The sequence below is a fragment of the Sus scrofa genome, chromosome 13 (genome assembly GCF_054392235.1).
Source record: "Sus scrofa isolate SSC_HxYL_T2T_F1_AM1 chromosome 13, Sscrofa_HxYL_maternal_Yorkshire_Landrace_v2.0, whole genome shotgun sequence".
NCBI lineage: Eukaryota > Metazoa > Chordata > Mammalia > Artiodactyla > Suidae > Sus > Sus scrofa.
This window is the reverse complement of record NC_139395.1, coordinates 189,078,354-189,096,835: the sequence shown is the minus strand read 5'-3', so window position 1 is coordinate 189,096,835 and position 18,482 is coordinate 189,078,354. Positions and strand designations below refer to the sequence as shown.

Sequence of the window (18,482 nt, the reverse complement as noted above, 5' to 3'; positions counted from 1 at the left end):
TCCCAGAAGCCCTGGGAGCTATTTGCTTTCCTATAATAAAGACTTTGCTTGCTTGCTTGCTACCTGTGTGTTCTCAAAGTTCATTCTTCGACTGTGTGAACAAGAACCCGGATTCCAGTAACATCTTTCTGGCATCACACAGTCCAATAACATGACCCTGGGCCACTATATGAGTCTGTCCAAGCTTCCATATCAAAATGTCACAGAGTGCATGGTTTAAACAACAGACATTTATTTGTCACAGTTCTGGGGGCTGGGAAGTCCCAGGACCAAGGTGCCAGAAGATGTGATTCCTAGGAGGACCTTCTTCCTGGCTTGCAGACCTTCCCACTGTGTCTCACATGGATAGAGAGAGAGTGAGCTCTGGTCCCTCTTCCTCTTCTTTTAAGGACATTAATTCCATCACAGGGTCCCCATGACTCATCTAAGCCTAATTACCTCCCAAAGACCTCACTTCTAAGTACCCTCACATTAGGGGTTAGGAATTCAACATATCAATGGGGGGAGGCATATGCACATAAACATGCTATCTTTAATAGCCACCTAAAGGAGGCTCTTTCCAGCATCAAGTTTAAATTGAGCCTTACTTTTTTCTTCTACTGAAAACCTTTATTCTCGTCCTAACATCTTACAAGCTTCCAAATGTTTTCTCCATTTTGCCATTTTCCTCGCAGGGAACTTCTTCTCAGGACTTCTCTTTCTGCTTTTCTAATTGTTCTCCATGGCTGTTGCACAACCCAGCTGAGACTTTCCACTTCTCCTTCTCCTGAGCTTGAGTGACTGACTCCTGCATCCCGTGTCTTCCTCTTTCTTGGTTTATTCCCTTACTTTGCTGGCATCCATCTTTCACCTCCTTAGGAAGAATGCTCTGAAGGTAATGCTTTGAGCACTGCTAAATATCTGAAAATATCTGCCTAGACACCTGATTGATTGATAAATTGGACAGGGAGTAGGAATCAAATTTCTTCCACCCAAGAAATCTGAACTAATTATTTCATTGTTCTCTACCTTCCCTTGTAAATGATAAGTCCATCTGATTCTCTCCCAGAAAACTTGTTTTTCTTTCCTTCTAGAAGACTCTCTTAAAAAAAAAAAAAAAAAATGGGTTGCTGCTCTTGCCCTTTGCCTACTATATGCTAGGAAAAGAAAGTATGGTATGGTGTGACTTTCCACACAGAGTAGGAAAAATGAAAAGGAAGGATAAACAGATACTCTAGCAACTGCTTGCTTATAAGTGATACAAGCCCTCAAAAAAAAGAGGGCAATACATCATTCACATTCAACTGTACCTCAAGAAACTGTGATTCAAAAGTTCGTTACTCAGCCTGGAATCTTCACTTTATCAACACCCAACTTACTCTGCTTCAAGTGATATATGGACCACACTGGGGGTGAGGGGAGACATGATAAAGATGAAACTGTTCTTCGTAGAGAGAACATCAAAAACCTTATTTAAAGTAAGGTATAACTAATTTGCTACAATGTAGGAAAAAAAAATATTATCTCTCACTGCTGAGTTTCCAGGAATGCTTTGTAACATAACTTAAACTCTATAGTATATATTTCTCTACCATAAGACTTAAAAATTCACAAAGTGAGAAAAATAATATATATATATATATATATTTCTACTGTACTTTGCTGTACAGTAGAAATTGACAGAACATGGTATATTTACCATAATAGAAAAGATAAAAATCATAAAAAAAAATTCACAAAGTAGGTAAAACTAACTATAGAAAAATACTGAAAATACTTTAACAGAGGTAGGGCCACTGAGCTGAATCATTTCAGGGGTGCTTTCAAATAGCTAAAATATATCTGTGAAGGGTGTCTTTCAGACTTGTATAACTCAATAGGCCAAAGGGAAGGAAAATACTATTCCAGTGAGGAGAATCCAGAATGGCAACCACTTGTTTTATCTCAAATAGAGGGACTTAATATAGGCAATTGATTACATAGATAGTAGATGAAATGAGAATTCAAATAGAGGACAATTAAGCAACACACAGATTAGAAATAATAGGAATCTGGTAATCCCCCTAAGAGAGGGGCAGTATTACTGGAAACCAGAAGCCAAGGCCATCTAACAGAAGCTGGAAACAAGGCAAGGCTTCCCTGCAAGAACTGAGCTCACAGAGAGAATAGCAATAACAGCTACAACATACCAGCTGCAGGAGACAAGGTCAGCCTCACTTAGACAGAGGGTGGGCAAGGAAATAAGGGAGAAGTCCCTGGCTTCTCCCTCCTCCCATTATCAAGTCTTCCCCACTAGCACCTCCAACTAAACCAACTCAGAAGCAGAGTCCATGGGAGCTTGGGAAATGTGATGCAGAGCAGAAAAAAGTAGATAGAAGGATCTTAGGGCAAATAAACAAATGACAAGCACTGCCAAGTATGTGAATCTGGTAAGAACATCAATAACCTAGGCAACCCAGATAACTGAGAGCCCAGGTTCACATAAAAGCTTGTACACAAATGCCCATAAAGCATTATTCCCAATAATAGCTTTTATCCACAGTATTGGAAAACTGGAAATAACCCCAGTGTCCATCCGCTTAGAAGTAGATAAACAAAATGTGTTATATTTACACAATAGAATTTTATCCAGCCATAAAAAGGCTGATGGACTGTTACATGCTACAAAATAAATGATCCTTGAAAACAGTATGATAGTGGAAAGAAGCCATAAATAAAAGACAACTTATTATATAGATCCTGTTTCCAAATGAAATGCCCAGAAAAGGTAAATCCATAGAAACAGAAAATAGATTAGTGGTTGCCAAAAAATAGAGAAGAATTAGGACTAAATGCTTAATAAGTATGACATTTCTGTTTGGAGTGATGGGAGTGTTTTGAAACTAGACAATCTAGTGACTATACCGAAAACCACTGAAGTGTTCAATTTGAGGTGGTAATTTTGTGTTATGTGAATTATACCTCAACTTTTCAAATGTTAAAAGAAAGAAAAGAAAAACCTAAAAAGTGAGAGTACATAATAAGCCTTTCAGATTCTGGGGAAGTCATTAGTCCCCATGGCTGTTGGGCAGTGGCACATCATGGTATCAATACTGAAGGTCACTGACACTTGCTGAGAAAATGCGGTGTTATTTTCAGGTTCCTAGTCTCTAGGTAATACACTTGAGGTACTTCTGCCACTGATTTACAAGCAAAACTAAGATGGCTAAGTCATTTTTTTCAGGAACCCATCATAAGAGGTAGGTCTCTGACAGTCAAAATTAAAATGAATATTTTCACAGTTTCACATGAGGAATTGCAAAGCTACAAAGAAGTAAAAATGTCCTTTTTTATTTTCCCCCAAGAGCTACTCAAGCTTAAATATACTCCCCAATTTTTTAAATAACAAAATGGGTAGACAAGGATTGAAAATGTAAAGAAAGAATACAAGTTTGTCATAAGGAAAAGATGGAAAGGATGTGAGAAGAGTGGTACAGATTCAAAGCTTAACAATAAAACGAACAAAGCTTCGAAACTAATCAGTGAATTTCAATTGACTTGTTTGGGACAACTGTCTGGATAAGCAAAATAAACAGTGCTATTATCCTTTGATAGATGTGCTATATTTCTGTAAACGCCCCTGCAATGCAGCATGATATTCAGTTATGTTATCTGTGGCATAAGAAAGAATATCACAACAGATTAAATTGGAGTTGCCTTAAACATCTACCTTAAGTGACAGCTTCTGAAAGTAATACAATTTGAACTTGAAAAGTTTAGTTGTGATCAAGATACAAAGAATGTTGATATATGTTATAATCAGTCACACTTGGGGCTAGATGTGACTATTATAAAACAGAACAACACTTCTCTAAGAAAACCTCTAACTTGATAAGAGAAAAGTATGAATAATGTACCTTCTTTTTATAATAAATGGTGAGCTTAATAAAGTCACATTAATGGATAAAATTATGAACATGTCAAAAGACAAGTGTTGAAGAACAACCACAAATGAAATAATTTTACAGACATCAAGAACAAGTCTAACATCAAAACTGAAACCTAACAAAAAGTATTTATTGTATCATCCAAACAATAAATTTTTAACGGGGGAGTTAAACTAAAGCAACATGAGTCGAGAAAATTGTTTTTTATGTCACACAATTTAAAGTTTACTTTCTTGCAGTAAGGTCTCTAATAGCATCCCCTAAAATGCCAGGAAGTAAAGATACTTCCCTATAAAAATAATCCTGGAGTTCCCATTGTGGCTCAGTGGTTAATGAATCCAACTAGGAACCATGGGGTTGCAGGTTCGATCCCTGGCCTCGCTTAGTGGGTTAAGGATCCAGTGTTGCCGTGAGCTGTGGTATAGGTTGCAGACACGGCTCAGATCCTGCATTGCTGTGGCTCTGGCATAGGCTGGCAGCTACAGCTCTGGTTGGACCCCTACCCTGGGAACCTCCATATGCTGTGGGAGCTGCCTTATAAAAGGCAAAAAGACAAATAAATAAATAAATAAATAATAATAAAAATAATCCTGTTAGGCATTATAATAATGCTAACTCATCCAGCACAACTGGGGCCAGAAGTTGGTACATATATTGAAAATATTGGTTAAAGCAGAGAATGATTACATAAATAGTAAAATTTATATGTAAATAGTAAAAATTTTATTTTAACTTAAAACACAAATATAAATATTCACCCACCTTCTGATATAAGATTAGAGCCATTTCTTGAAGTTTAGGTCCTCTGATTAGGATTCTGTATCATCTTTCTTATATAAACCTATATCTACAATGCAATATCTATAATTTTTTATTTCCTTTGGATTAAAATAGAATGGAAGCTAAAAGGTGCATGCAAAATAATCTGCCTATGAAATTGTTAGATTTATATCATTTTTTGCAGTTCACTTGTGAAAGCATAATTCAAAATAACGTCCTTACTGAGATTTTTCCCAATACATAATTTCTTTTGCTGTCACGCTCATGGTTCATCACTTTATATAATATTATATTACAGAATTACAATGGGAAGAATGGGCATTCACAGGCTTGGAAGCAGATGGAAAATTGACTCACCACAAGCACACAAAGCAATTGGCATAAGCAGAACCACATCCTTGAAGCAGACCATAGTCTATGCCCCATGCATGCTCAGTAACCTGCAGGAAGCAGTATCATTTACAGTGATTCCCTCCAGAAGAAATAAATTCAGTAAGTCTAATAAGTGGACAATGGTTAAGTAAACCTCCACTGTATATCTATTCCATTGAAAGTGAACAATCCATCGGCAAGCACACATAAAATGGTTGGGAGAATTAACTTCACGTTGGAAAGCTAGAGAAAGTTCTGACCACTTTCTGCAAAAACACCTATTGGCTGATTTGTTATTTTAAGTTCACTTACATCTAAGAGGCCATTTCTCAGCCTCGGTGCTGGTGTGGTTAACAGCCCTAAAGCCTTCTATCTCTACCTTGTACTCTGCCACCCTGTCACCAAAACATTTGTAACAGAGCTCCCAGGACCACCCTGGAAAGTCACTTTCTAAAAACACCATAATCTCCAATAAGCCACTGAAGGAAGGCACATAACAAAAATACATACAAAGAGGACCCACAGAAAGTTGAAAATGTCTGCATAGCAAAAGACTCCTTGAAATGCCATTTGAATCCAAAGGTCAGTAGATATTCCAGAGAAAACTTCTCAATAATCTAAGTTGGAGCACTACCCTACCTGACACCAACTCATCTCTGCTGCCACAAAAAACAAACAAACAAACAAACAAACAAACAAACAAAACCTACAAAATATCTCAAATACCAAAACTCTGAAAAGGTTACACTTTATATTATGAAGATATGTTATTTGCCACAGGGCTCATTTTACTATTTTTCTCAATTTTTCATAAGTGTCTGTAAAATCAAATTCTGCTTCTGGTCTCATTGACAATAGGGGTTGGCCAAATTATCTGGTTAATGAAACGCAAGCACAAATCACATTTGCCACTTTTAAGTTGAAGCTTTTAGAGCCATGGCAAGTTTTCTCCATTGCTCTTTCTCTCTCTCAGGAGATCAGCACATCCCACACAGGGGATGATCTTTCACCCTGTATCCTGGAAAGACCTTAAAACTTGGGGCAGAGCCACTGCTGACAATTTCAGCCAACTTGAGCAAGAAATGGCCTTTGTTACTGTAAACCATTAAAACGGTTTTTTGTAACATGCCATACCACAGTGAAAGCTAACACAACCACCATGGATTTAGTTGAAGAAAGAGAATACAAAGAAGGTGGACATCAAAACTATATCTTCCAACCATAAAGGGCTTTTTTTTTTTTTTTCTTTTTATGGCATATGGAACTTTCCAGGCTAGGGGTTAAATCCCACAGCCACAGCAATAGGGGATCCGAACAACATGTGCAACTTATGCCACATCTTGTGACAAGGCCAGATCCTTAATCTACTGAAAGGCCAGGGATCAAACTTGCATTCTCATGGACTTCTAAATCAATAAAAAATGATCACTAATTTTTAGATCAGTGTTTCTCAAACTATCTATCATGATGGACCAGTTAACTTTCCTTTCTCAAACTATCTATGATGATGGACAAGTTCCCTTTCCTTTTTTAATTTTCCAATCTATTATAGACCAATACTTGCATAAAATATAAAAAAAGAATTCTTAGAAAATAAAAGATGCTTTCAAATTTTAAGTCCTGATACTTGTATAATCATTCTTAGATTCCACAGAAATAAAGTTACTCTGTAGAACTTCTATTAAAGTTCCTAAATGCCTATTCCCCAGTTCTGACAATATATTATTGCAAGCCAATTACATGGCACGAAACCACACCACTCTGCAAAGCACTGTTTCAGAGGGTGTGGAATTAAGAGATCTAAAGGCTTCTGTGATGACATAAACTTCTCGGCAATTGCCTAACTGGAAACTAAACTGTAGCAAATTTCATCTAGAAAACAGTTTAAAAAATTCCTTAGTATCTTTCCCACTCTGCAAAAACCTCTGTGGATCCTTTTTTCTATAGGCATAAAAATCAGGTGTTTTTTTTTTTTTTCTTTTTTTTTCCGGTCTATCAATGATAGACATTTGGGTTATTTGAAAAGTGCCTCGCTCCCAGACTTAGTAATTTTAAATGAAATGTTTTCAGTTATAGCGAATAGGAACCCAATTATTTTATATTGACATATGTAGTTTACCGCCTTTCTCTCTACTTATTATTATCTAGCTACTGGAAAGCAGCTAGTTTTCTCCAATTATTTAGCAACCTACAATAAACATGATTGAGTTCTAAAACCCAAGTATATTTTAAATCACATTTAATTTTCTAAAGAATAAATCTTTCGTTTATTAAAGATGATTCAAAGTTTCAGAAATTCATCTCAAGGCTTTAAAGTAGTTTCTGGCTGTCCTAGAAATACTTTTGGGGTGGTAAGATTCCAATCTTGATGAATGTCATTATATATCCACTCTCCTAGGTTGCTGCAGCAGCTGCTAGCTGCTTAAAAAGCTGTTCTAAAAAAAAAAAAAAAATGACTGAAAGGAAAAGAAATGAGTCTTCATTTTCTCTCAAATGAAGAAAAATATGGGTAATACATTTAAAGTGAAGGTGTTTTCCAAGTTTTAAAAATGTGGATGGCAAAAGCCAGTACCACCTCAGTTTGGGCAAAACAGAGACTAAATCATTTGATTTTTGTAAGGTTCAACTGCCTTTTGAAATTAATAGTAATTTTTTAATAAGGAAAAAAAAAGACCTATGCAAATTAAAGTACTTTCTCAATCTTGTCAACTAAGATTTCTGTAGCATTGAATAATGTATAAAATGTCCTCACATTTGCAATGTAGTTAGTACTTAAGAGCAACCCAGTTAGGAAAGTAAGAGGAATATCATCACCTTTATTCCTACAAAGCCAGATGAAGAACCATGCTTAGAGAAAACCACTATGGTTTCAAACACTAAATCCACATTTTCTCTCTCTTTTTTTTTTTTCCTACACACCAATTCATGGTCAGTTCTTTCTTAAAGATCATTTATTCCTGACAACAATAAGCATTTGTAGCTAGGGTATTTTTAGATCAGCTGGCAAAAAAAATACACTAGAAAATACCAGCAGTATTATGAGTAAGCCCTGAGAAAAAAGTATGGTGCAATTTCTAAGATGATTAGAAGAGGAGAGAGACATCACAATATGCTAACATATTCTGTTTTACTGGTTTAATATTCTATAATATAGAATTAAAGTCTAGATAGTCTTTAATTTTATTATCTTCTGGAAAAATATCAGAAATAGATGGCTAATCATTAAGATAAAAATTGAACTAAGAACATTTCATTTTACTGTTTTCCTGTTATTGTAAATATAAGTAATAGTCAATTTATTCCTTAGCAGATATAAGACTTTTGCTGTTGGATGTTTGAAGACATGTTTTATATTTTCTGTAGAGGTACAAAGAAGAGGTAGGTACAAAAGCAATGTCTTAAATTATATACATATAGCCTTTCATGATAAAATCATAAGTAAAATTATGGTACTTTTCAACTCATTGCCAATAGGTACAGAAGCAATAGGGGGTTTTTTGGTGATATTTCAAGTACATATATAGAAGTTAAGCTTATTGTTAGACAGGATGACAAAGGAAGGAAGAGAATTCTTTAAAATGATCTGTGTTAACAGTTAGAGATTATTTCCACAGAATCTTTTAAGTTTACTGCTGTTTCAATTTAGTTGATAAATATGAAGTTACATTTATACAGTTAAATCCTTTTTAAAACATTTTAATATCATTAGCAAAACCATCTAGAACAATTTAATTAATCTTTGCATTTTCTAACTTTAAAATATCTACTGTAATTTTTAGCTAATTAACACAAATTTATTTTTCCTTCAGTTTGGTACAAATTTATACATTGGAAGACTTACCATAAAATCTAAGACATTTTTGATGCTGAGAAAAACCTCAACAACAGCAAAAAAATAACTTTATTCTTGTTCAACTCTTCTTAGACATAAAAGATAGATTTTTATATAAATAAGGGAAAAATATAGAATTCCTTGTGTTTTTTTTTTTTTTTAAAGCATGGTTAGTTCAGTAACTTATGAGTATATTTTCAGCTATGTTGTCATTATTATCAAAATTCTGTATTCCACAAAGTCATATTAAATTAATACTCGGGTGAACATTTTTTCAAAGACATACTATTTTAAATGCATTATTAACCCAGAATTTTGGGTCTGCTCTCAATTTGAAATTTTTTCTTTTTCTTTTCTTTTTTTTTTTAAGTCAAAACTCTTCAGTGAAAAAAAGTTTGAGATCCCACACATAAAAAGATACTGAGAACTTGTAATGGGGCAGAAAAAAGATATACTTTCATCTAGAGAAGAAAATAGATTAGACATTTATATTTCACCTACATGCTGCCTGTTAATTAACAGTTAACTATATTCTATCATGATTAACTATTATGTATCACAATTTCACTTGTCTTAGTCTTTCTCATCTCTCCATTAAAAATAACAACCCATAGACTAAATCTGATATTCTTTGTGCCCTTAGACACTAAAGAAATACTGCCTAATTGAAAATAATTGACTAAACATTGTTTCAAGTATATGGAGAGATTTCAAATTATGTGATATACCTTCAAAAAGTGTAAGATTTTCAAAAATCAAATGAAATAGAAAAAAGTTAAAAGGATGGTTTTACATAAAAAAGGGAACTAGATAATTTTTAGTTTTCTCTTTGAGGAAGATTTTCTAAATTATTTTTTTTCTTTTCTAATATAATGATTTTTTCCATTATAGCTGGTTTACATTTAACTTTTAACATTTAAGTGTTAAATCCTAAGTCATTAAAATTTTCAAATAAAATTTCCAAACACACATATGGCCCAGTTAGATTTACAAGGCACAACTTTTAATAATTCAGCATTAGTCATTATGATAGCTACCAGATCTAGTTTTCATATAGTTCCCTCCCCATATTTTTCTTTTGCTAAATCCTATATAGTGGATTCAGACAAAGGTGGTCACTGAGCACTTGAAATAAGGTTAGTGCAAATGAGAAACTCAGTTTAAAGTTTTATTTAATCTTAATTACTTTATTAAATTTTGAAATCATTACTCAATTGAGTTACTAGAACCTTTACCAGTATTTGGAGAAACTTGGATATGTACTTTAAAACTGAAAACTTTATTAAATTAAAATATAGATCAAGTATTTCCAATGAAAAATACTTACCAGATTCAGAAGATGCAGTACAAAAGAATAAAAATATGCTATTAACAAATTCCATATTGACTACATGTTAATAATATTTTGATAAATTTGATAAGTAAAATTTATCATTATTAAAATTTATTCAATTCTTCTTCTTTACTATTTTTATACAGCTACTAAAATCTTTGAATTATGTAAGTAGTATTCACTGTATTTCTCAGACAATATAAATAAACTCAAAACTTTTTTTAAAAGTCAGGTTCCTTAAGGTATAATTTACATATAGTAAAATTCACTCTTATGTGTAAATTTCTATAAATTCTCACAAATGTAGGCAGTCATGTAACCACCACTACAATCAAGACATAAAACATTTTCATCACTCCAAAAAGTCCCATTATGTTTCTCTGTAATCAACTTACACCTCCTACTCCCAAACCCTGACAGCTCATTTTTCAGTCCCTACAGTTTTGCTCTTTCCAGAATAGTATAGCAAGTAGACTTCTGAGCACATGAAAATCAGATTTGAAAGACTATATGACCCTACAGTACTAAAGGTTCATTATCATTCTGATACCTACTTTCCTGGTATTACAAACATTTTGCCAAGGCCTATTTTTCCAGTTATTCCATTTTCAAAACTGAGCTTTCGTCCTTGTCACTATCACAGTAATTTATTTATATTTATAGACTCAATCTGAGCAGACTCTATTAGAGTTATTTACATACAGGTCTTCCTTCCACTAGACTGCAAGCTCAAAGCTTGACTTTTAGAACTACTACGTTTTCCTTGGATTTAACTGCCTAGTGAAATTAACAGTGCAGATAACAAGGCTGAGAATAATTTCGCACTGTGTTATTAAAAAAGGGGGGGGGGGAATGACTGATGAAGTTCATCCTCTAGATTAAGTGTCTACTTTTATTGAAGTCTCAAAAAAGGATATTAGAGGATCCAAGAACTACAGTACCACCTAACCAGCAGCAAATACTGGTAGAGATTTAACCTACACCAATATCTTTTCCTAGATTGCTCTTGGTTTTGTCAGAGCTTGCTACCAAAATTGAATAAATTTGGAGAAGTCTGCCTAATGCTGTCTCCCTCATAAACTCTGTTATTTCTGGTACATGACTGTATAGAACATAAAGTTTTTTAAGAAACACAGGTAGTATCACATTACAGCAGAAACACCTTTACCACAAAAAGGTATGAAAACATAATAAATTCTATAGCTCTATCTGAAAAGTAGAATATTCGTAGTCAACAATCTTCATAAAGTGAAATATATGAACTATAATGTCGATGTTCTAAGTGAATAAATTAAATATTACAGCTGACTATAATGCTCCCAAAATACTTACTGAAGTCTCCAGTAAGAAAAACTCCTTCTGCTCCTGGGGCCCATTCCTTGCAGTACAAACCACCATCAGCACATCTGTGGATGCCAAATGATTCATAACCTCTGGAAAACTTATCAATACCACCTTCGTTCTCTCCAAAGTTGGTCAAAGTCTGGTTAAAACGCTTATACCTTTGAAAAAGTGTAAAAGAAAGGAAATTGAAAAATTAATCATCTTCCAGAAGAGCTGCTGTAATTAAGTAACTGCTTTACTTTTATTCAGAAAAAAAAAAAAAGACATCATTAAAGAAGAATGATGTGAATAAATTTCATTCATTGGGAGAGTTACCTGGTAGGATAAAATCATTCTTATCTCAAACTGAACTAATCCAACCAACTTTTTTTTTGTAATTTCAACCATTTTGTTATAAAAGAGAAGATATGATGCTTATGTTATTCCACGAGTATTTTAAAATCAGCACTAGAGCAACTTCTGTGTCAGGACAGTATAATGAGGAGTTCCTGTCGTGGCTCAGCGGTTAAAGAACCCAACTAGTATCCATGAGGATGTGGGTTTGATCCCTGGCCTTACTCAGTGGGTTAAGGATCTGGTGCTGCCATGAGCTTCGGTGTAGGTTGCAGAATGCAGCTCAGATCCCGCTTTGCTGTGGCTCTGGCATGGGCCGGCAGCTACAGCTCTGAATGGACCTCTAGCTTGGGAACCTCCATATGCCATCGGTGTGGCCCTAAAAGACAGAAAGACAGAAGAAAAAAAAAAAAAAAAAGACAGTATAATGAGGGAACATCTCTACATCTCTTTCCTCTAACCTCTAAAAAAACGAAAGAAAAATAGTTAAAAACCAGCAAGAAAATTAAAATTACCCTACAGCAGATTTGGCACACTTTTCCTGTTAGGGGGCAGATCGTAAATATTTTAGGCTATGTCAGCCAAATGGTTTCTGTCACAACTACTCAACTGTGTCTCTGAAGCATGAAAATTAGCCACAGACAACATGTAAATGAATGGGTATGGTTGTGTTCCAATAATAATTTATTTACAAAAACAGGTGGTGGAGCCAAATTTGTCCATAGGCTGTAGTTTGCCTAGCCCTGCCCTATGGTAACTTAGCACAGAAAGAACATATATCACCTCAAACTAAAAAGCTAGTGGCCAGGAGAAGAAACCAAAGATTTCTTTCCAAGCAGGACTGAGAACAGCACATGGCTGCTCCTGACTCTCTTAGATCCCCAGAGTCCATATTCATGACAGGTACACCAAAAACGTACTACTATATTCACATATTAGCACCAAGTCTGGGGAGAAAGACAAAACTGGTAGAACTAAAGAAGTGAAGCTTGTGGCGGGTGCCTTCTGTCAGAAGTGAAAATTCAAGAACTAAACCATGAATCGAGCAATGCCCATACACTTCCCTGAACTTCCCCATACCCTGGGGGTGATCAATAAAAGTCCCAGGAAGTCTTGAATCCAAGTAGGGGATATACACAGAATATACAAAATTTGAGAAGCTAACTAGCGAAGAACTTCTCAACTCAGCTGAATAAGAAAACAATCTTTCCACAAATATTTCAAATATAACTTCAACTTTAAAATGAATTGAATAAGAACAAAAGCCAAGACATTATATTATAGAACAACAGAATGAGAAGTAAAATTAGACTGCAGACCCAAGGAAATAAAAAGAGGAACAAAATTATATCATTTGAAAACAATAAATGAATTAGAATTAGCAAGGAACAAAATGTATATATAACAAAAATAACAAAGTATTAGGTAAATGAAAAATTGGAAATTGATAGCATTAGAAGGGAAAAACAAAAAAAGCTGAAAATATTAACGAAAAGTTAAGAGATATGCAAAATTCAGGGGAAAAAAATGATCCAAATAAGGATAGCTGGTGACTCTGAAGAACAAACTAAATAAAATGAATATAAAAGATACAATTGGACAATCTATCCTATAGAATTAAATCTGCATAGTAAAAATAACACACTATGTTTTAAGAAAAATTTACAGAATGTACAAATGCACAAACATTCACAAAGCATCTTCCAGTTTAAGCTACTGAAATTCAAAGGAGAGAGAAATAAAGCTATAGATAACTGGTATAAGAAAGGGGAAGAGGACATTTTTTTGCAAAGGAACATTGAAGACCAAAAGATAACAAAGCCACGCCCACACAATTCTGAGAAGGAAAAGTGGTAATCTAAGGATATTATATGAGACAAATCTCTGGTTCAAACCTAAGGAATTCTTTAAATATTGCCAAATTTTAAAATAATTTTAAGTTTATGACACTAATGAACCATTCCTGAAGAGAAAAAAAAAATACTTTCTATAAAAAAATTAGGCAATTAAAAGACTAAACACACACACACACATATACAGAGGAATAGACAGTCATTGCAGTCATGTGGCTAAGCCCTGAGTCTTTAAACACACAACCATGGCTAGACAATTGTGTAATTATGTGACTGTGATAGTGAAAAAGAATGCCAATGGACAAATGAAAATTTGATTTATACTAAAAAAAAACAAGAGATAAGTGAAAGGGAGATGAAATACAGCACAAGAGTGGTCAGATCCCTATTTTATTATAACAGAATCACTCAACATTGACTGTCATCATTAAATGTTTTGATCTCTTTATAAATCTTGGATGGGCACTTTAGAAAATAGCATCTCAGTGTAAAGAAAGCTGCATGTGAATTTCAGCCATTTCCTTCATTTTACTTCAGTTTTTTTTTGTTTAAAATTAAATTTAACACACATTTATTTTTCCTCATGTTTTATTATATTATTTCTATCAAACTATTTCTCTATACTTTTACTTATAAATAAGTATATAAAAATATAAATAATGAAGTTCTCTTAATACCGGTGATGATTTTTTTGTGTTTTTTGGTGGGGTTTCTATTTACTTTCTCCCTTGCATTGTTCTAATTATTTATAAGAAAGAAATATTATTTAAATAAAAATGTTTTTCCTGGAACTATAAAATTTTTAGATTATTAAAATGTCTATATAATCCTATAAGATATTCTGGAAGAATTTTACTGGGTATGTAAAAGTATGGCTTATAAAATTTGGGAAATTGAAATAATTTAAAACAGATCAACAGGACAAAACTGAGTTCCTGAAATAGACATGAACACAAAAAGAAATTAAACACATCAAAAAAGGATATTCCAAATCAATAAGGATGGCTTACCAAATAAAATACTGGAATCTAAGTTTATAAAAATTGATCTCTAAAACCAAAATAACTTTTAAACATCAAATTTATAAATATATATTCATTTATTTATATATATATATTTTTTTTTTCTACCGTACAGCATGGTGACCCAGTTACACATACACGTATACATTCTTTTTTCTCACATTACGTGTTCCATCATAATTGACTAGACAGAGTTCCCAGTGCTACACAACAGGATCCCATTGCTAATCCATCCCGAAGGCAACATTCTGCATCTATTTACCCCAAGCTCCCACCTCACACCAATCAGAATGGCCATCATTAATAAATCCACAAATAACAAATGCTGGAGGGGGTGCGGAAAAAATGGAACCCTCCTGCACTGTTGGTGGGAACGTAAGCTGGTACAACCACTATGGAGAACAGTATGGAGGTACCTTAGAAAACTATACATAGAACTACCATATGACCCAGCAATCCCACTCTTGGGCATATATCCGGACAAAACTCTACTTAAAAGAGACACATGCACCCGCATATTCATTGCAGCACTATTCACAATAGCCAATACATGGAATCAACCCAAATGTCCACTGATAGATGATCGGATCAGGAAGATGTGGTATATATATACTATGGAATACTACTCCTCCATAAAAAAGAACAAAATAATGCCATTTGCAGCAACATGGATGGAACTAGAGACTCTCATCCTGAGTGAAGTAACTCAGAAAGAGAAAGACAAATACCATATGATATCACATATCTGGAATCTAATATATGGCACAAAGTTATAAATATTAAAAGTAAAAGTTTAAAAAACCAAGAGTTCACAGAAAAGGAAGTACAAATGGCCAGTAAACACTTGAAAAGATGCACAAATTCATACATAATGAAGAGGTGTAAACCTAAATTTCAAATTTTCATTTTCTACCTAAAAGACCAAAAAACATGTCTGTGTGGACAGAGTGCAGGGCCAGGAAAAAGACATTCCCAAATACTCTTTAATGAAATATAAATTAGACAACAATTTGGTATCAGCCATGAATATTTCAAAATCACACTCTTCAACTAAATAATTCCATTTTTAGAAATTTATCCCTCATATATATTGCACAAGGAATCAAAGACACCTATGTTTACAATGATCATTACAGCATTATTTAATATACTGAGCCATGGAAAATACCTACCTGTTCAACAAGGGAGGCTGGTCGAGCTAACCATGGAACATCCAAACAACAGATTACACAAGATCCATTAGGAAGAATGAGGTAGAGCAAAATGTGCTGATATGGAAAGATGCCCAACATAGGTTGGGGAAAAAAGTTGCAGAGCAGTTTTCTATAAGCATCTATTTGTACAAAGAAATATACATACAGCTATAGATGGCATATACATGGTAATTTCACACGGCCTCTTCCTCTCCACCAGAAGTTGGATTCCAAATGAGGTGGAGTGAGCAGAAGCCTTGAGCCTCTCTAGTCCCACCACACTCAACACATCTGCTTCAAAGACAAGAAGAGGTATAGCACAGAATCTAATCAGAGGAGTACAGTGCCTACGGAAGTGGTGGGTGTGACCAGAATGTTTCATATATGACCCCCTTTTGTATTGTATGTATGTATGTGTGTGTGTGTATATATATATGTATATATGTATATATACACACAACATACAAATACACATGCCCCCTTGTGAGTGCACATGCCCATAGTTTTATAAAAATCCAAATTACATTTAATCCATTATTTGAAACAAATTAACTTTTATTTATTTTTTATTTATTTTTTTAGGGCCACACCCATGGCATATGGAGGTTCCCAGGCTAGTGGCTGAATCCGAGCTGTTGCTACTCACCTACACCACAGCCACATCTGCGACCTCTCCCACAGCTCACTGGAAACGCTGGGTCCTTAACCCACTGATGGAGGCCAGGAATTGAACCTGCATCCTCATGGATACTAGTCAGATTCATTTCCAATGAGGCATGATAAGAACTCCCAAATTAACTTTTAATGAAATAATATAACCTCAGTCTCACTGACAGTCTTTATTCCAGAAGGACACAAACTGAACCACTGACAGGAGCCAGGCAGGTATCATAAATATGAGGAGCTGGTCCTGTGTAAGAAATACAAAAGGGCAAGCCTGATGATAAAAGAATGACCAATGAGGTTAGCTTTAGGGTATGGAAAACAATGCAGGAAGGAACTCGGGTGAGATTGAAAGCACAAAGTCCATGGAAAAGTGATAGCATCTATTTAATAACTATAGCCTATGACTATCAAGCATTTGCCAAATCAGAATGAAAAAAAATCCAGATTTTTCTATGAACTCTCCCTAATTTAACATTGGCAACTGTTTCAAATTACTTCAAACACTGATCTGGACCAAAAATAAAAATAAAAAAGGCAATACAACAACAACAACAACAAAAAAAAACCACCTCAATCTATGGATCTAATGAGAGAGTTGTATGCAAACTCTTTCACACTTTCTAAATTCTACGAGAAAATGATTTTTACCTCTTACAGATATCTTTCAACTGTAACTCCTGGTGTATGGAAACTCTAATCTATATTAAACAAATAAGCAACAACATCCAATAAAATGATCAAACAGTAAGAAACAGCACAACAAATCTGGATTTAGAATTAAAAAAACACAAAAACATTCATTATCAAAATATAAGGAAAATTATTGATTTTTTAAAAAGAGTTATCAATTTTAAGAGGGCAAATAAATGTGGAAATAGTTATATCATCAATGTGGTTATAATGCCTTTAAAACACAATTTTAGATTTATATAAAGTTTAAGTTAAAAAATAATCATTCTTAAGAAGTTTTCTAAGATACGTACAAATGTTCCATTTACTAAAAATTGAAGAGAAACAGGATTATAGCATGATATTACTTTAACTAAATATCTTGACTTCCTCAAGGTCAGCCCTATAGCTTCTGATACAGAAATACACATTCCACTTTGAAATCACTGTGACTCAAAAAAGAAAATGCCTGAGGATATAGCAAGCTCATCATGCCTGTGCCCTCTCCTACTACCCTCGTCTCTCTTAATATTTTGCTATGAATTTATAGAATATTTAAAAACTGGGTCAAGTTCTTGGTAACTGAGAACATAAAATGAAGTCAGTATTGCAACTAGCATTTTGTACAGATATAAAAATATTATCAGATTTTAACTCTACATTGATGTTTTTAATCCTTTTTTTTACAAAGAAAGAAATAGAGGCACAGATAACTATGTTAAATTGCCCAAGGTCAAGAAGGTTAGATACAATAGAGACATGAAAAAAAGTATCATTCATCACAAAAGGTATATTTTAAGTAAGTCGAGACAAAAATCTCAAATTAAAAGTCACATTTTCCTTTGAAAAAAAGCCCTTTAAGTTTTATTCATAAGGCTATTAATCTTATAATTAATAGAATCAGCTAAATCTCTGGAAAGAAACAGTGTAGGTTCAAATCCTGTTACAAACTATATATATGGTCTCGAACAAATCACTTAACCTCCATTTTCCTTAATTTCTTCTCCTGTTAAGTGGGGGAACCTCATAGTTTATAAGGAATCAATGAAATCAAACTAGGAGCCATCCCCACATTAGCCAGCAAGTGCTCTATAATTGTAAGCTGTAACTTTTTACCATCTCAGGGAGAGGCCATGCTGTAATATGCTTTTTAATTCACAATTTTTAACTTATAACACTT

The 18,482-nt window shown here is 34.0% G+C and overlaps 1 protein-coding gene across 6 annotated transcripts in view; it reads right to left on the bottom strand.

Annotated features, from left to right (window-relative positions):
* Positions 1 to 18,482, bottom strand: part of GBE1 (1,4-alpha-glucan branching enzyme 1) — a 276,806-nt gene that overhangs the window by 212,975 nt on the left and 45,349 nt on the right. For 5 of the 6 annotated variants that reach the window (XR_014823705.1, XR_014823702.1, XR_014823703.1 and 2 more), the window contains exon 2: positions 11,555 to 11,724. The exons of the other annotated variant lie outside the window; for it this stretch is intronic. Coding sequence is in view for 1 of the 5 variants with exons in the window: in XM_021070783.2 (XP_020926442.1) it covers positions 11,555 to 11,724 (170 nt within the window). In the remaining 4 variants the exon portion in view is untranslated. The remainder of the gene's footprint in view (positions 1 to 11,554; positions 11,725 to 18,482) is intronic. 6 annotated transcript variants of the gene reach the window in all.